At 46.1% G+C, this 17,955-nt stretch overlaps 2 protein-coding genes and 1 long non-coding RNA gene across 3 annotated transcripts in view; all 3 read right to left on the reverse strand.

The window, feature by feature from the left end:
* The window catches only part of ZC3HAV1L (zinc finger CCCH-type, antiviral 1-like), a 15,467-nt gene extending 9,806 nt beyond the window's left edge, over positions 1-5,661 (reverse strand). The window contains exons 1-2 of the mRNA XM_011941280.1: positions 4,868-5,661; positions 3,746-3,881 (exon numbers count right to left, since the gene is read on the reverse strand). Of these exons, the coding sequence (XP_011796670.1) occupies positions 3,746-3,881; positions 4,868-5,232 (501 nt within the window). The 5' untranslated portion in view covers positions 5,233-5,661. The remainder of the gene's footprint in view (positions 1-3,745; positions 3,882-4,867) is intronic.
* A 7,091-nt stretch (positions 5,662-12,752) lies between these two features.
* On the reverse strand, positions 12,753-15,442 carry LOC105511169. The gene is made up of 2 exons (XR_001001676.1): positions 14,989-15,442; positions 12,753-14,680 (listed from the first exon to the last, which is right to left on the reverse strand). It is a non-coding gene; the product is annotated as an uncharacterized LOC105511169 (long non-coding RNA).
* A 1,285-nt stretch (positions 15,443-16,727) lies between these two features.
* The window catches only part of ZC3HAV1 (zinc finger CCCH-type, antiviral 1), an 81,631-nt gene continuing 80,403 nt past the window's right edge, over positions 16,728-17,955 (reverse strand). The window contains exon 12 of the mRNA XM_011941557.1: positions 16,728-17,679. Coding sequence (XP_011796947.1) covers positions 17,421-17,679 — 259 coding nt within the window. The 3' untranslated portion in view covers positions 16,728-17,420. The remainder of the gene's footprint in view (positions 17,680-17,955) is intronic.

Below are 17,955 nucleotides of genomic sequence, written 5' to 3' on the forward strand. Positions count from 1 at the left end.
AATAGTTTTAGGAATTTAAGTGATTCTAAAGCTTATCTGGAAAAGGAAACATGAATTGATTAAACAAGCAAACAAAATCAGCCAGGCACAGTAGCTCATGGCTGTACTCCTAGCAGTTTGGGAGACCAAGGATGGCAAACCGCTTCAGCCAAGGAGTTCGAGACCAGCCTAGGCAACACAGCAAGACCCTGTCTCTACAAAAAAATTTAAAAAGTAGGCGGGGCACATCGGCTGACACCTGTAATCCTAACACTTTGGAAGGCTGAGGCAGGCAGATTGCCTGAGCTCAGGAGTTTCAGACCAGTCTGGGCAACATGGTGAAACCCTGTCTCTACTAAAAACACAACACATTAGCTAGGCATGGTGGCACATGTTTGTAGTCCCAGCTACTCAGGAGGTTGAGGCACGAGAATTGCTTGAACTTGGGAGGCAGAGGTTACAGTGAGCTGAGATCACGCCACTGCACTCCAGCCTGGCTGACAGAGCGAGACTCTATCTACAAAACAAACAAAAACAAAGCAAAACAAAAAAAAGTATCTGGAGGCCGGGCACTGTTGCTCACAACTGTTACCCCAGCACTTTGGGAGGCCGAGGTGGGCGGATCATTTGAGGTCAGGAGTTCAAGACCAGCCTGGCCAAAACGACAAACCCCATCTCTACTCAAAATACAAAAAATTAGCTGGGTATGGTGGCGAGCGCCTGCAATCTCAGCTACTCAGGGGGCTGTGGCAGGAGAATCGCTTGAACCAGGGAGTTGGAGATTGCAGTGAACCAAGATCACACCACTGCACTCCAGCCTAGGTGACAGAGCAAGAGTCAGTCTCAAAAAACAAAACAAAAAAAAAGTAGCTGAGTGTGGTGATGAACACCTGTAGTCCCAGCTACTAGAGAGTCTGAAATGCGAGGATTGCTTGAGCCCAGGAGGTCGAGGTTGCAGTGAGCTATGACCAGCCTGGGCAACATGGCAAAACCCTGTCTCTGCACTCCAGCCGGGGCAACACAGCGAGACCATGTCTCAAAAAGAGTAAATAAATAAACTTTAAAAATGAAATATAAACTACTTTAATTAGTATGATAGTGGCTCAAGAATTGGAGATCATGAAAAATAGATCCTAGACCTACTTCAAATATTGGAACAGCCTGTTCCTTATAGATTTGTTAGAATTAAGGAGAATAGGGATATGTAAGTCAAAGGGAACAAAGTTTCAATTAGACAGGATAAATTTCTGGAAATCTACTGTACAGCATGGTGACTGTAGTTAATAATAACGTAATGGCCAGGCACAGTGGCTCACACTTGTAATCCTAGCACTCTGGGAGGCCGAGGCAGGCACATCACGAGGTCAGGACATCGAGACCATCCTGGCAAACACGGTGAAACCCCATCTCTACTAAAACAAAAATACAAAAAATTAGCTGGGCATGGTGACGGGTGCCTGTAGTCCAAGCTACTCAGGAGGTTGAGCCAGGAGAACAGTGTGAACCTGGGAGGCGGAGCTTGCAGTGAGTCGAGATAGCGCCACTGCACTCCAGTCTGGATGACAAAGTGAGACTCCATCTCAAAAAAAAAAAAAAAGAAAAAGAAAAGAAATTTAAAAAAAAAACATACTGTATACCTGAAAATTGCTGTCCTTACCACACCCAAAAAACAATAGCTATGTGAAGTAATGGTATGCTAATTACCTTAATCGTTGCAATCAATTCACAATGTAAATATGTTAAAACATCACATTATACACTGTAAATATAAAATTTTTGTCAACTATACTTCAATACGACAAAAATTTGATAGAATTCAACTGTAAAACTACATAAGCCTGGCCAGGCACAGTGGCTCACACCTGTAATCCCAGTACTTTGGGAGGCTGAGGGGATCACTTGACGTCAGGCATTTAAGACCAGCCTGGCCAACACGGTGAAATGCTGTCTCCACCAAAAAGTACAAAAATTAGCTGGACATGGTGGCACATGCCTATAGTCCCAACTATTCAGGAGGCTGAGGTAGGAGGATCACTTGAACTCAGGAGGCAGAGGCAACAGTGAGCCGAGGTAGTTCTGGCCTGTGTAACAGAGTAAGACCCTGTCTCAAAAAAAAAAACAAAAAAAAAACTACGTAAGTCTGATGTTTTCTTGTGCAAGCCTTCTAATGCTTTGAGGTGTGTTTAATGCTTTTATTTTAAAAATTTTTATGAGACTATTTTGGCTTTCCGTTTCTTCTTGAACTCATTTTGACGAGCTATATTTTTCTAGAAATTTGTCCATTAATGCACCAGCATGAACCTTATTTGTCTACTGTCTTTTTTATTGAGAGAGTGGTAAAAGCAATCATCAGGCATTTAATACAAGAGATGTGAGGTGGCCGGGCGCGGTGGCTCAAGCCTGTAATCCCAGCACTTTGGGAGGCCGAGACGGGCGGATCACGAGGTCAGGAGATCGAGACCATCCTGGCTAACACGGTGAAACCCCGTCTCTACTAAAAAAAAAAAAAAAAAACTAGCCGGGCGAGGTGGCGGGCACCTGTAGTCCTAGCTACACGGGAGGCTGAGGCAGGAGAATGGCATAAACCTGGGAGGTGGAGCTTGCAGCGAGCTGAGATCCGGCCACACACTCCAGCCCGGGCCACAGAGCAAGACTCCGTCACAAAAAAAAAAAAAAGAAAAGAGATGTGAGGCACCATTCATGCCTCATGCACTATGTTTTTCCATGGTCCCTGCTGTCCACATGGTCATGTTCTGTGCCATATGTCACCTACTTCCAGTCCCAGGTGATGGGAACAAGTGGAGGCAGGGGGGAGGCTCCTGTTTTAAGTGCAACCAACCCCTCAGCTGCTCACAAAACACTTAAGTAGTCTAATATGACAAGGTGAAGCTGGGCCCAGGATACACCCCAAAAAAGAGCACACCAAAAAAAAATTCGATAGATTTGACAAAATAAAAATACTAAACTTCTATAAATCAAAAAGTACTATAAAATTAAAAGGCAAATAGCAGCAGCACCACATCTCCTCTCTGAGAGAGGAAGGACTGGACCCAGCCTCATAGCTGCAGCCACCCTCCTCACCCTTCCTGCCAATAACCTGCTTCAGCGACTGCCTGGATCTACTTCAGGCAACATGGCTGGTTGGAATGCATCTGGCTCAAAACTGTGACGTACCAGACTTGGCTTCAGTGCTCGAAGAAATGAAACAGGTTACGCTTGTCAGAAAGAAACCTCCTTGTTCCTGAGATCAACTCCAGGACTGCCTTTGCGGTACAGATTCTGCTGCCTTGAGAGCAGCCTCTGCCACCCGCACCAAAGGCTCCAGCTCCTACCTCTAGTCTTGTGGCTATCTTCCATTCTAGACTCTGAAATGCCTTAGAGTTAAAATCAGGCCACAATGATGAACTATCCTCTGTTTTCTCAACATCTTCCCTTCTTTCCATCCCTCTTCTGGCCAAGTGGAGGTGTCTATGACAGCATCACTGTGCTAGATTAGAAAATCTTGCTTTTAATTGGTGGTCTTAATTGATGTTCCAATTTTCTCTTGGGATTTGTACTATTTTGTTTTTAAAACTTCTTTGTATATGGCTAAAGCCAAACAAACATACTATTTTGCCATGATAGCAATTATAAAGGGTACCTTTAAAGCATGTGAAACTGAATCATGTTGCTTCAAAGCAATTAAAATATCTAAAGCTAAAAGAAAAGTAAATGGGGAAAGTACTTGTAACAAATGTGACATGAGGGTGACTCCTTGGTGACTCACCTCTGGTAAAAGACAAGGGTCATTCTGCAAAAGCAGGATCCGAAGCTGGGCTTCATTGAGACCAAAAAGTCCATGGTTTTTCAGCACCTGCATGTTGACAGGTGTGTGGATATCATGGGAAAGGGTACAGGTAGACCTAAAAGAACAAAGCCCTCGGTCAGATGCCCAGGTGAAGAAGGACCAGTCTGTCCAATTCCTTGCCTTGAACAGCTTTCAATTTATTTAATACATGTGAAGTTGAATAATTTTCATGAAATCGGGGATAGCATGGCCTAATAAGCACTGATGGAAAATAAGAAAGTCGGGTTGAAGCAACTCCTCTCCCAGGGTCATTTGAATTTTCAGTAGGAACGCTTTGAAGCCAAGGGTCGCCCACCTCGCACCTCGCCTGAGGATGCGCATCTGTTCTGTAGGCGACTGCACCTGGCCTTCTCCCCAGCAACAGCTGCCCACCCCCACAGTCCACTAACGTTAAAAGGAAAGCGCCCCTATCCCCAGCACCGCTTTGGCGGTGTGTGTGGCTAGAGACAACCAAGGAAAATTCGGGGATGTGAAGCACAGCCTGGGGTCAGGAGGCAGCCCCGAACCCCAGCTCTGGCAGTCAGGAACCACAGGGCCTCACCCAAGCCCTCCAGCCCTGTTTCCTGGGGTGAGATTGGCTCAGCGTTGTTAAAACTAGAGGGCGCAGACCCGCTTCTGCAAAAGTGTGTGGATATGGGGGAACGGGCGATTTCTGGATAAAGGGTCCAGGGATCTCACGGGATCCTCAGACGCCCCTTGCCCCCCACCTCCCGCCAAAGATCACCGGAGTAAGTGAACTCCAAAGTCCCAGTCCGGATTTAACCCGGCCGCGCCGCGCAGGATCCGGGGGGGGGGGGGCAGCAACTTTTCTAGCCGGGGCGGTAGAGACGTCTCCACGGAGAAGACCTTCGCGCCTTTCCGCCCAGCTGCTGGGAGCGCGGGGGAGGCCGCCCCGGGAAGGGCCTGCGGGAGGGGGTCGTCCAGCCCTGCGTCCCCGGCCCTGGCCGGGAAGAAGCCCCCCTTCCCGTCGCTCCCGCTTCCAGCCGGACGGCCAGGCCCGCGGCCAGCGCCCACAGTCCCCGCCCGCCGTCGCCTTCTCACCAGCAGTCCCGGTTGGGGCACTTGCCCAGCATGTGCCGGCGGCAGAAGTGCAACTGGTCGCAGGCCTGGCACTCGCCGCGCTGGTAGCGGGCGCAGAGGCGCACAGAGGACACGGCCACAACCCTCCAGGCGGAGGTGCCGCCACCGCCCACCGTGCTGGCCGCCGCCTCCGCCTCCGCGTCTCCGAGGCCCTCCTGGGTCTCCACCTCCTGCAGCAGGAAACGCTCGGGCCCGGCGCGCTGCAGCACGTCCCGGAGCCTGGCCTCCGACAGCTCCACGTGGCCGCGCAGGTCCCGCAGGAACATGCGGCCGCCGTGGGCGCACAGCACCTTGGTGAGGAAGGAGCACACCGTGGGCTCCGCCATGGTCGCTGGCGCGGACCCTGTGCGCGCGCGGCGCCGAGAGAGAGCCGGGGCGGGCAGGCTCCTCCCAGTCACGTCCACGATTTCCAGCGAACATTCCGGGGATGAGCCTGGGCCTGGGCCTGGCGAGGGGTGGGCCTGCGGGAGGCCGGGCGAGGGGCGGCCCCGGCGCGTGGAAACAGAGTACGGTGCCTGCGGATCCCCTGGACGCGGACTCAGGGGGGGACAGCGTTGATGGAGCGTCTGCTCTGCCCGGGCACCGTTCAGGGCGAGGCCTGGCCTTGAGGGGCTTGTATAGTGGGAGTCACAAAGGACTCGCCAAGAAGTAAGACAACTGGTAGTGCTAGGGAGGCCTGCGGAGAAGGCGAAATAGGTAAAAAGTGGTAGGTGGTGGGTGGCCGGGCTGCTTCTGGGGAGGTGGCCACTAGCCACATGTGGCTGATGAGCACTTGTGGGATTTGTTGTTGTTGTTGTATTTTTATTTTTATTTTTGGAGACAAGGTCTCACTTTATCGCCCATGCTGGAGTGCAGTGGCACTATCATAGTTTGTTGCAGCCTGGAACTCCTGGGCTCAAGCGATCCTCCCACCTCAGCCTCCTGAGTAGCTGGGACCAAAGGTTCACACCACTAATTTTTTTGGTTTTTTGTTTTGTTTTGTGGAAACGGTGGGGGGGGGTCTCCCCATGTTGCCCAGGCTGGTCTCGAACTCCTGAAGCTTTCCACCTGCCTCCGCCTCCCAGAGCGGAGGAATTACAGGCGTGAGCCACCCCGCGGGACTGCTGAGCTTTATTGGAAAGTGGCTAGTCCGAATTGAGATGTGATGTAAGTGTGAAATACACACATTAGATTTTGAGGACTGAGAATGAAAAAAAGCATGTAAAATATCTCATTAACTTTATATGAATCACGTGTTAAACTGATAATATTTTGGATATATTTGGATAAATAAAATATTGTGACAACTTCATGTGTTGCTTCTACTTTCCTAATGTAGCTACGAGGAAATTTTAAATTGCAAATGTGAATTACTTTATTTTTGTTGAGCGCCAGTCTAGACCTGCCTTAAGCATCCATGCTTTTTGTCCAACACCTTGCTTGTTTAATGAACATTTGTTGAGCCAACCACTAACGCAGTGACAGTACAAAGATGAATCAGACCATCAGAGAACTCAGCCAGCTTAGCTGCTCTTTTACAAGGTGCTTGTGAGGATTAAATGCATTAATGTCGTGTGATGTAAAGAAGCTGGAGAGGAAGACAGTTGGCCAGATACCAGAAGACCTTCTCTGCCGTGCTGTGAAATATGGACTTATATCCCGGGAACTTTGGGAAGTCACTAAAGGATTTTCATCCGGGAAGTGTGGATGTCTCCTGAATGCCACTCAAGGTGTGTCATTCAGCTCTGAGCTTTAATGTGTTCTCTTCAGCAAAACCTTTCCTGACCTCTCAAATCAAAAGTAGTTCCCCGGTCTGCATGGAACTTACCACTGATATTTTTCTTCTCTATTGTTTTATATATTTGGCTATAGAATTCAGGCTCATGAAAGCAGGAACCTTGTTTTGTTCATTGGTGTATCCCTACCACCTAAAATAGTACCTGGCCATATTGTAGGATAGGTGTTTTAGAAAAAACCCTGGCAGCAATGAGAAGATTGGATTTCTAGAAAAGCAAGACAAGGTGAGGAATAACAGAAAATAAATAGGATTTGAGGAACTACAACCCCAATATTATTTATGTTGAGTTTGCAATGGACAACCCAAGATAAGATGCTCAACAGGCAGGTGTATTCGGTATACAGGTCTAGACCTTGAGGGACATGAGAAGGGAAGGGATGTGGATTTGTGTTACATCAGAGTGTTAGGTAACTGAGAGTTGATAAGATCACCTGACAAAAATGAAGAGTGTGAAAAAGCGGAGGTGGGGGGAAAGAACAATAAGCAAGTAGGGGGAGAGAAAAATAGGCAGTAGCCTACGTCCCCTTGGCACTCAGCATTTGTTCCTGAACTCGCTGCCTAAGCTTTTTCCAACAGAAGGAGCAAGCAGCCAGCAGGAAAGGCAGGCTACAATTACCAAGGAGCCAGCACCTCCAGGAAGAGCCCTCATCCAGGGATGCTGGGGAATTGTTGGTTTGACGATGCACTCTCAACCGCAAAGTTGGCATAAGGATTATTTTAAACTAAAGACATTTAAGATTCAATAGAGGCAAAAAGAAGCCTTCTCGAAGCTTCCTTTATTTCAGTAAAAGCAGAACCTTTTGGGAATGAGGCTGCCATTCATCCTCCAGGGGTCTATGGACATAAAATAGAAGACCATGTGCACGTGCATAAACAAACGATCACAAACTTCCTTATCTCCTGTTTGTTCCCTAGAAACCCCTTCGTTCTTCCCACAGGAGTCTTTTTGCCCCCCTCTCTCCCCTATTAAGTTAGGTAAATAAATCATCATCATTTCTTTTGTGCACTGCCATATGCATATATATTTTTTCTCTTGTCAGTTAAATTTGCAGCCCCTCAGAACTGAACCTAAGAGGGTTCAGGAAAAGTTTTTCCTCCCCAACAATGGATCAAACAGCCCAACTCATTATTCCTCATGTAGAACCACTTGGAGGTGTACATTCCATGGTGTCCCAGTGTTTCCTCAGTGGAACTGAACTCCGGTTGCCCACAGCCACCCCTGCTCATTAGCACTCACTATACAGTCTTCCTTCCTTTCCCTGCCCCACTTCCCCATTCCCCTGCCAGTGTTTCTTAGGATCTCCTCCCAAGTAAACTGTGTGCATTCAATCCTTGTCTGATTGCTCCTGAGGGAACATAGCCTAACATATAAACTGATAAGGAGAGGTTAGAGAAAAATGAGAGTCATTCATGGACACGCGGAGGAGAGAGTTTCAAGGAGGAAGTGATCAGCATGGTGAGATACTACAGGGAGGAGCTTTCCTGCAAGGGAAAGCTTGTAGGCAGTGATAACCTAGGCAAGTTTATTTCAGAGGAATAACGAGGAAAGGTAGATTTCTGTAGGTTAAAAAAAGAAGAAAGGAAAAATTCGGGACTTTAGACTACTTCTAAACGTAAGTAAGGTAATGATAATAAGAGGAAGACACGAGACTGAGAAAGGTATTTTATTATAGGAGAGACAAGCATAGTTACATGCTGAGTAGAAAGAGCCAGCAAGGCCGGGCACGGTGGCTCATGCCTGTAATCTCAGCACTTTGAGAGGCCAAGGCGAGCAGATCACAAGGTCAGGAGATCGAGACCATCCTGGCTAACATGGTGAAACCCCGTCTCTACTAAAAATACAAAAAATTAACCAGGTGTGGTGGCGGGCACCTGTAGTCCCAGCTACTCAGGAGGCTGAGGTAGGAGAATGGCATACACCCAGGAGGAAGAGCTTGCAGTGAGCCGAGATTGCGCCACTATACTCCAGCCTGGGGGACAGAGAGAAATTCCATCTCAAAAACAAAAAGAAAAGAAAGAGCCAGTAAGAAGGGAGAGTTGAAAATAAAGGAGGCCAGGCGTGGTGACTTATGCCTGCAGTCCCAGCACTTTGGGAGGCTGAGGCAGGAGAATCACTTGAGCCCAGGAGTTTGAGATCCGCCTGGGCAACATGGTAGAACCCCATCTCTATTAAAAATGCAAAAATTAGCTAGGCATGGTGGCATGTGCCTGTAGTCCCAGCTACTCAGGAGGCTGAGGTGGGAGGATTGCTTGAGTCTAGGAGGTCAGAGGCTGCAGTGAGCCAAGATCGTGCTACTGCACTCCAGCCTGGGCAACAGAAAAAGGTAGAAAGGAAGGGAGAGGAAAGAAAAGGAAGAAGAAAAAGAAAGAATATAAAGGAAAGGGGAATGGTAATCAGTGGGGGATGTCCATAGGCAGTGAGAGAGAATGGGAGACGTCAGAGGAACTAACCTCCTCCAGGAGGGGAGATGCTTCGTCTGTTCACACAACAGGAAAGGAGACAAGGATTAGAGCATCTAAAGACAAGTTTGTAGGCTTTGTTTTGTTTTGTCTTTTTAAGTTTAAGGCAAGACCAAGAATGGGTGGTGGAGAGTCACTTGAGGAGACCATAAAGGCTTGACAAAGCTGACTTGTGGAATGGGGAGAAGACTGACAGGTAGGACCAGTGGGTATGGGGAGGGCCTTGTCAAGGCCACAAATTGGTAGTGGCATGATCCAAACAGTGCTGCAATTCTCCTAAAAGCTCTCAAGGTGTAAGAACAGAATTTGATTGATTCACTGTTAGGTTTTGCCAGTGGATGAGACTTAAGGTCCAAGGTTCTGGATGATTGAAAGTATGAATTCAAAGAGTGATCGGGGGCTGGGTGCAATGACTCATGCCTGTAATCCCACCACTTTGGGAGGCCAAAGCAGGTGGATCACCTGAGGTCAGGGATTCAAAACCAGCCTTAGCAACGTGGTGAAACCCTGTCTCTACCCAAAATTACAAAAATTAGCCAGGTGTGGTGGCACATGCCTGTAGTCCTAGCACTTTGGAAGGCCAAGGCAGGAGGATCACCTGAGGTCAGGAGTTCGAGACCAACTTGGTCAACATGTTGAAACCTCATCTCTACTAAAAATTAGCCAGGCATGGCAGTGGGTACCTGTAATCTCAGCTACTCGGGAGGCTGAGGTGGGAGAATCACTTGAACCTGGGAAGCGGAGGCTGCAGTGAGCTGAGATCGCACCACTGCACTCCAGCCTGGGAGAGAGAGTGAGGCCCTGTCTCAAAAAAAAAAAAAAAAAGAGAGAGAGAGAGAGAAGAAAAGAAATAGTGGCCAGGGGCTGAACAATGGGCTGGAGACTAGATAAGGGAGGAGTGAAGACAGCAAGGGGCTGTATGTGAGCAGAGAAACACAATGTACGAAATGTAGGAAGGCAAGAGAGCTGAAAAGCAGGCTGGGGTCAGAGGTAGAATATAGAGGTTTGGGATTTCAGAAAGAGCAGTTCTAGACCAGATGTGGTGGTTCATGCCTGTAATCCCAGCACTTTGGGAGGCCGAGGCAGGAGGATCAGTTGAGGTCAGGAATTCAAGACCAGCCTGGCCAACATGTCGAAACCCCATCTCTACTAAAAATTAGCCGGGCATGGTGGCGCCTATAATCTCAGCTACTTGGGAGGCTGAGGCAGGAGAGTCGCTCGAACCCCAGAGGCAGAGGTTACAGTGAGCTGAGATCACACCATCGGTCTCCAGCCTGGGAGACAGAGCAAGGCTCTGTCTCAAAAAAAAGAAAGCAGTTCTAGAGTAATTCTGATTGATGACAGTGGGGTGATCGATGTTGATTCCCCGAATAGTGAGGACAGTGAAGACAAGTGTTAATGACATCTAAGGCTAGGGGTGTTGCATGGGTTGACCACAGTGAATACTGAAGGAAAAGGGGGGATTTTGAGTGGAGAGGAAGACTATGAGGCAGAGTGTGGAGAAGACTCCAAGAGTAAATGCATGAGTTAATGGGGGAAGGGTGGGAAGGTGAGAGAGAAGAGGTCAAGACTGTTCCTACAGATACACACTTAACCTGTAGACTCTGCAGCTGAACTTCCGGGTTTAGAATCTTGGTTCTGTTACTCAGTAGCCGTGACACCATGCACAGGTTATCTGACTCCTCAGCAGAGGTTTAGATCCTGGAGTCATAGAGTGTGTGACATTTGAATCTGGGAATAAATAAGACCATTCATGGGGAAGTGCATAGAGGGGTAAAAAGGAAAGATCCCAGAGCAGACTGTTGAAGCGTGTGGATTTTTCAGGAAGAAGAGGGTGACATTAAACGCTGGGCAGATTCACAAGGGAATGGAAAAGAGAAAACAGGAGGTTGAGATTGGGGGTGGTATTTTAGAACTGGAGCTTTTAAGACTTAAGCACTTCCCGGAACGTTCTGATGTCTCCTCCCACTCTGATTCTGAAGCTCATTCTCAAGCTTACGGTCACTCAGGCATGCATGTGTAGCATGAGCTTTGCAGCAAGTCACTCTGGGGACATACACTGATATCACTGTTATAAATTCATCCGCTCTGGTCTTAACCTTCTAAATGAAACCTGTCTGTTATCCCCTGAACTCTTCCCAAGACATGTCCCAGAACATGGCCCCCATGGCCCTGGACACACACACTTAGCACTCAACTAAGTATTGCCTTTCATGGCAGTTCTCTTTACAGTAGCTAAGATATGAGGGTATGAGTGGAAAGTGGTCGCTATTTAGCTTCATTTCTTTTTTCTTTTCCTTTTTTTGAGACAGAATCTTGCTCTGTCACCCAGGCTGGAATGCAGTGGCAGTCTTGACTCACTGCAACCTCCACCTACCGGGTTCAAGCGATTCTCCTGCCTCAGCCTCCCAAGTACCTGGGACTACAGGTGTGTGCCACCACGCCCACCTAATTTTTGTATTTTTAGTAGAGACAGGGTTTCACCATGTTGGCCAGGATGGTCTCGATCTCTTGACCTCGTGATCCACCCACCTCAGCCTCCCGAAGTGCTGGAATTATAGGCGTGAGCCACTGCACCCGGCCATAGCTTCATTTCTACCAAATGCTGAACTGAGGAGTCCACCAGAAACTAGATAATGGCAGGTTTTCTTGGGTGCACTATGACAAAGTAAATAAACTCATAGAAAAAAATAATCAAAAAACTCCAAGATCTGCTCATGCTTGGTTTGATAGCATTTTTGCGTGTTTGAATCCAGGTGCTTTGACAGCAATGACTTTGCTACACCTTGCTTTATTTCTAGAGGTCCAAGTCAAATGGCAGTTTTAACTTCACTTTATCAAATCTCTGCTGCCATAGAACTTGCTCTCCCTCTCCATTTCCCTCACTCTCTCCCTGCTCCCTCTCTACTGAAAGCTTTGTGATTAAAAAAGATAAGGAGGCCAAGGCGAGGTGGCTCACACCTGTAATCCCAGCACTTTGGGAGGCTGAAGTAGGTGTATCACCTGAGGTCAGGAATTCAAGACCAGCCTGGCCAATGTGGTGAAACCCCATCTACACTAAAAATACAAAAATCAGCCAGGTGTGGTGGCAGGCACCTGTAATCCCAGCTACAGGAGGCTGAGGTAGGAGAATTGCTTGAACTCAGGAGGCGGAGGTTGCAGTAGGCCGAGATTGCGCCACCACACTCCAGCCTGGGTGAGAGAGTGAGACTCCATCTCAAAAAAAAAAAAAAAAAGAAAGAAAGAAGGTAATGAGTAGGGAAGGGCTTTTGAAGGAGGAATGGCTGATAGGGTAATTCTGCTTATCACCATTTATATTTTTAACTTTTGTGCCTCAGCCTGGCCCTGTTCACACCCCTGAGACTAAAGGAAGAAAGGTATGTTAGCAGCTTTCAGCCCTTCCCTCTCTGATCCCCAGACAAAAGATGTGGGGGCCATCACCACCACCGTGCCTTGCCCAGGTGACTTGGTCATTGAGCCCTGGAATGATAAAGCTGGAAGGGGCAAAACTCATCATCTCTCTCCCATTGAATAACTGGTGTCTGCAGTTGATGATGTTTTTGGAGATATCTAGAAATAGATCAAATAAAGGCAATAGAATCAAATTATTTAATTCTTTTTATTAGACAGTTCAAATTAAGCTTGAAGAACAAGAAGCAATATAACTCAACTATTGAAATATAAATAGTTGAGCTTAATTTATTCAACAAAATTTACCCAATATATCAGTGTACAAAGCATGCTGCTGGGCTGGGCATCAGGCGTGGCGCAGCAAACAAGACAGACTGACTCACCCCTCAGGGGGCTTACATTCTAATGTGGAAAGCAGATAATTTCAGTTTGGATACATAATACAAATTATCAAAGCAAGGCGCCAAGTATTTTAAAAATAAGGGGTTCGGGAGGCAAGTATCTGACCTATTCTATAGAAGGACTCCTTAGGGAAGTAACAGTTGAGCCAATCTAAGGATGCTAGATATTCGCTAGGTCAGTGGAAAAAAATCAGTGGTTCTCACTATGGTCAGTGGGTTGTTGGTGGTTTCATAATAACTGGGGACTACTCCCAGCACTGAGTGGATGCAGCCAGGGAGAACGATGTCCTGCAGTGTGTGGGTTAGTGCCACACAACGAAGAATTATTCTGTACCCTGTACGACTGTCTAATGTCCTGCTGGACATTTATGTAGGACCTACAGCTTGTCCGAGAGAGTAACTCATTTGTTTTCTCTGAGACAATCTGTAATTTGTCTTGTCCTATCATCCTTAAGTAAGGTAACTTCGCTCTTTCTTTTCCCATATACAGATTATGTATATGGTCTGTTTTGACTTTACCCTAACACTGGTTTTCATTCTAGTGTCCCCCATCCCTCTAGTTTCATTTTCCTGTACTTATTTACAGGAAGTAGCCTCTAATCGGCTCTTAAATCCAAACCTACTCATTACAAGGAAGAGTAAACATCTGTCTGTTTCAAACAGCGGAGTCATGCCTGAGCATTTACATAATGAATTCATCTTCTTTTCATTATAAATTTCTTCTTTTCTATTTCTCCTTAATAAGAGAGTTAGGGCATTAAATTGATTTTTTAAGAAATTCATGTGTGTAAGTAGATTGTATTATCTATGAGTCATTTCAGGACAGCAAAGAGAATGTTACAAAATATCTGCTCTGAAAAGGGTGAATAGATCTGATAGGGTTTGTGGTTGTCACCATGACTGGGCGTGGGGGTGGGTGCGCTACTAGCATTTAGTATGTGAGAGCCCAGTATGCAGAACATCTTGCAATACATTGGACAGTTCCTCACAATAAGAAATTATTCTGCACCCTATACGAATTTTGAATGTCTCACCAGACATTCATGTATGACCTATAGCTCGTCTGCAAGAATATATCCTCACTTTCTCCACTTCGACAATCTGTACATTTTCTTGCATAGTATCTTTATTTCAATAAAGGTTATTTCGTTCTTTCTCTTATATACAAATAAGTATTATCATATGCAAAGAAGTTACTGTATCCCTAGTTTTTATTCTAATGTCCACCCGTATCCCTGCTTTTACATTTTCCCGCATATGGTCTGATCTCCTACCTTCTAAGTTCAAATTGATGCATTATAAATAGTTGTAAGCATCCGACTACTTCATTAGGTCTTCAATTACAGTTGTGCCCAAGTTAGGTACCTTTTATTTCCTCTTTATGTTAATATTAGTTTTATTTAATTTTTAATTTATTTCTAAAATTGTGTGTAGGTGGAGCATATTACCTCTGAATTGGATTTGGAGGATAATAAAGAAGATGTATTTGTATTTGTCATTTAGAAAAAAAAAGGCAGAAATGCCATTGAGAACCACTGAACTAGCTAAAAATGGGAACCACAAAACTGAAAGAAGCCAGAGTGGCTTGTGCAGAAGAAACTAAATGATAGAGGGGTAGGGGAGGGAGAGATCACATGGGGCCACGACAGCGGTTTTGAACTTTATCCTGCAGACTTGATTTATGTTTTGAATGTGCATTACTAAGTAAATTTTTAAAAATATAACCTTCTTGCCGGGCGCGGTGGCTCAAGCCTGTAATCCCAGCACTTTGGGAGGCCGAGACGGGCGGATCACGAGGTCAGGAGATTGAGACCATCCTGGCTAACACGGTGAAACCCCGTCTCTACTAAAAAAATACAAAAAACTAGCCGGGCGAGGTGGCAGGCGCCTGTAGTCCCAGCTACTCGGGAGGCTGAGGCAGGAGAATGGCGTAAACCCGGGAGGCGGAGCTTGCAGTGAGCTGAGATCCGGCCACTGCACTCCAGCCTGGGCGACAGAGCGAGACTCCGTCTCAAAAAAAATAAATAAATAACCTTCTTGCTCTGAAGAAAACACAGCAAACAACTTAGAAGGGGAACAGAGATATTTAAGAGGTAAAACTAGATTTAGAAACTGCTTAGATGTTTATCAGGAGGGAGAGGAAGGAGTCAAAGATGACTTCCGGATTTCTGCTTGAGCCAATGGGTAGATGGTGATGCTATTCACTTACATACAGATCCTGGGAGAGGAACAGATTCATGTGAGGGAAGTAGATGGAGAGTTCCACTTTGGATATGTTGAATCAAAGATGCCTGTGAAATATCCAGCTAGGGGTGTCTAATGACCTAGGGCTGTTGGAAAGAGTTGGACAAACTGCACCCCTACGATGTGAGGGTCAAGTTCAGAAAATGAACACTCCAAAACAAAAGCTACCATGAAAGAAAGAAGTCAATGAGAATAAGCATTTGTGGTAACCCTCCCAGAAAATAACTCTACTCTAAAAAATCTCTCTCTAATTTTTTTACTGGTGGAGCCGTTTAAGCCAAGGAGTTTGGAGATCTCTGTGATGATCCAAAATCTGACTAATATAAAATCAACTCTGATGCTAGTGAAATCTGACTTATGTCTGCTAGAAGAAATTATAACAGGAAACTTTAGTGACTGGTAAGGAATGTTGAAAAGGGAAAATCAGAAGGAAAAACCTGGTTCATAAGAAGGAAGGAAAGATTGGTCCAAGCACGTCAAGGGCTCTAAGTAAAAACCGATGGTACTACAATTCCATATAATCCATTACATTTGGAAAAAGAAGTTCCTGGTAGGCACAGAGCCTCCTTGGGATATTGTTCTTTGTTCTGATTCTGTGCTCACCAGGAAACAAATGTCATCCCCGTAGGGGGCCCGTCCTTCAGTAGGAATGGCCCTGCTCCTAGGTTCTTGGCTCATTTGCCAAGACTACAATAGCACTCGCATTTATCAGTTATGCTTGTGTGAAGCTGGTTATTGCAATTCATTGTTCCCAAAATACTTTCATGAAAAGCCTGACCTGCGAAAAAGCCTTCTCTGTAATCATATTAATTAGAACATAAATGTCTACTTTGCCATAATTATACAAAGAGCCCAAATGGGCAATTAACTCCAGTTGGTTGCTTCTCTCTGAGCCATACTTGCCAGCTCTTATTACCGCATTCCAGAGAGAGTCAACCTGGATGGAGCTTGTCCCCAAATAAATGTAGCGATAAAGAAATGGGTGCTCCAAATCAGTTTCATCAGAATGATGAGGTACAGTACTGCAGCTACGTCTGCAATAGCATTTCAACTTTACTTTTTTTTCCCTAGCATGTCCTTAAGCATTTTCTTCCCAGTTTTTCATAATCTTTCTTCTAAAGCTGTAATGTCTTATATCCTTAATAGGCGTGTTTAGATTTCTCCCAAATTTTCCAAATTAACTTTCTTTCTTTCTTTTTTTTTTTTTTTTGAGACAGAGTCTTGCTCTGTTGCCCAGGCTGGAGTGCAGTGGCCAGATCTCAGCTCACTGCAAGCTCTGCCTCCCGGGTTTATGCCATTCTCCTGCCTCAGCCTCCCGAGTAGCTGGGACTACAGGCGCCCGCCACCTTGTCCAGCTAGTTTTTTGTATTTTTTAGTAGAGATGGGGTTTCACCGTGTTAGCTAGGATGGTCTCGATCTCCTGACCTCGTGATCCGCCCGTCTCGGCCTCCCAAAGTGCTGGGATTATAGGCTTGAGCCACTGTGCCCGGCCAACTTTCTTTCAATGTAACCAAAACGAAACCATGGCATACAGTAAACTAAAAGGGTAGACAGGAGGGAAAGGTTGCTGCAATTACAGAAAATTTAGAAACCAAACTTTACCAGTTACATCTGAGACAAGATAAACTTTCCAACACATTGGAATCATCAGAAGGACTTTAAAAAATACGACTGCCAGCTGGGCGTGGTGGCTCACGCCTGTAATCCTAACACTTTGGGAGGCCAAGGCGGGCGGATTGACTAAGCTCAGGAGTTTGAGACCAGCCTGGGCAACACAGTGAATTCCTGTCTCTACTAAAAAAAATACAAAAAATTTAGCTGGGCGTGGCAGTGTGTGTCTGTAGTTCCAGCTACTCGGGAGGCTGAGGCAGGAGAATTGCTTGAATCCGGGAGGCAGAGGTTGCAGTGAGCCGAGATTGCGGCACAGCACTCCAGCCTGGGCGATGGAGTGAGACTCCATCTCCCAAAAAAAAAAAAAATACAACTGCCTGTCGCTGAAACCCAGAAATGATTTCATTGGCATGGGGTGCAACCTGGGCATCAGAATTTGTTTAAAACTTCCCAGATGATTCAAATGTGTAGCGAAGTTTGAGGACCGCTGATCTAAGGCATTAGATAACTGGGCAGGAAAATATAAAACTTTAACTCCTGTCTGGGGCAATTTAGTTCTGTAAGGGAACAGAATGGTTATGGCATCCTTCTGACGCTGTATTCATCGGTTCTAACTAATCACGCAGGCTTTGTCTGCATCAGTATATTCAATCACATATTGTGGGTAAATCTGATCTTTCTGAAAGATGACAAAAACGGAGGGATTCAACCTGGTATCCACACAGCTGTTGTACCGCTGAGGAGGGCTCGTGTACGACACATTTCCTTCAATAAAATTTCCAACCAGAACTCGGGCTACAAACATAACGATGTTTTTGGCATCATATGGGCAATTTTTGTGGGAATAGATGGCATCTTTTGCAAAGTAACTTCCTAGAAAGAATCAGAAAGAAAGGTTAAGAAATATTGTAAAAGAAGGTATGCAGTTTATAAGAGTAGTTATACATAGTCAGATGGGCGTGGACTAAGCATATGTCAATAATACCTTACTGATACTTATAAACTTTTCTTTTTTTTTTTTTTTTTTTGAGACGGAGTCTCGCTCTGTCGCCCAGGCTGGAGTGCAGTGGCCGGATCTCAGCTCACTGCAAACTCCGTCTCCCGAGTTTACGCCATTCTCCTGCCTCAGCCTCCCGAGTAGCTGG

This window comes from Colobus angolensis, unplaced genomic scaffold (assembly GCF_000951035.1).
Source record: "Colobus angolensis palliatus isolate OR3802 unplaced genomic scaffold, Cang.pa_1.0 Scaffold2, whole genome shotgun sequence".
NCBI classification, from domain to species: Eukaryota; Metazoa; Chordata; class Mammalia; order Primates; family Cercopithecidae; genus Colobus; species Colobus angolensis.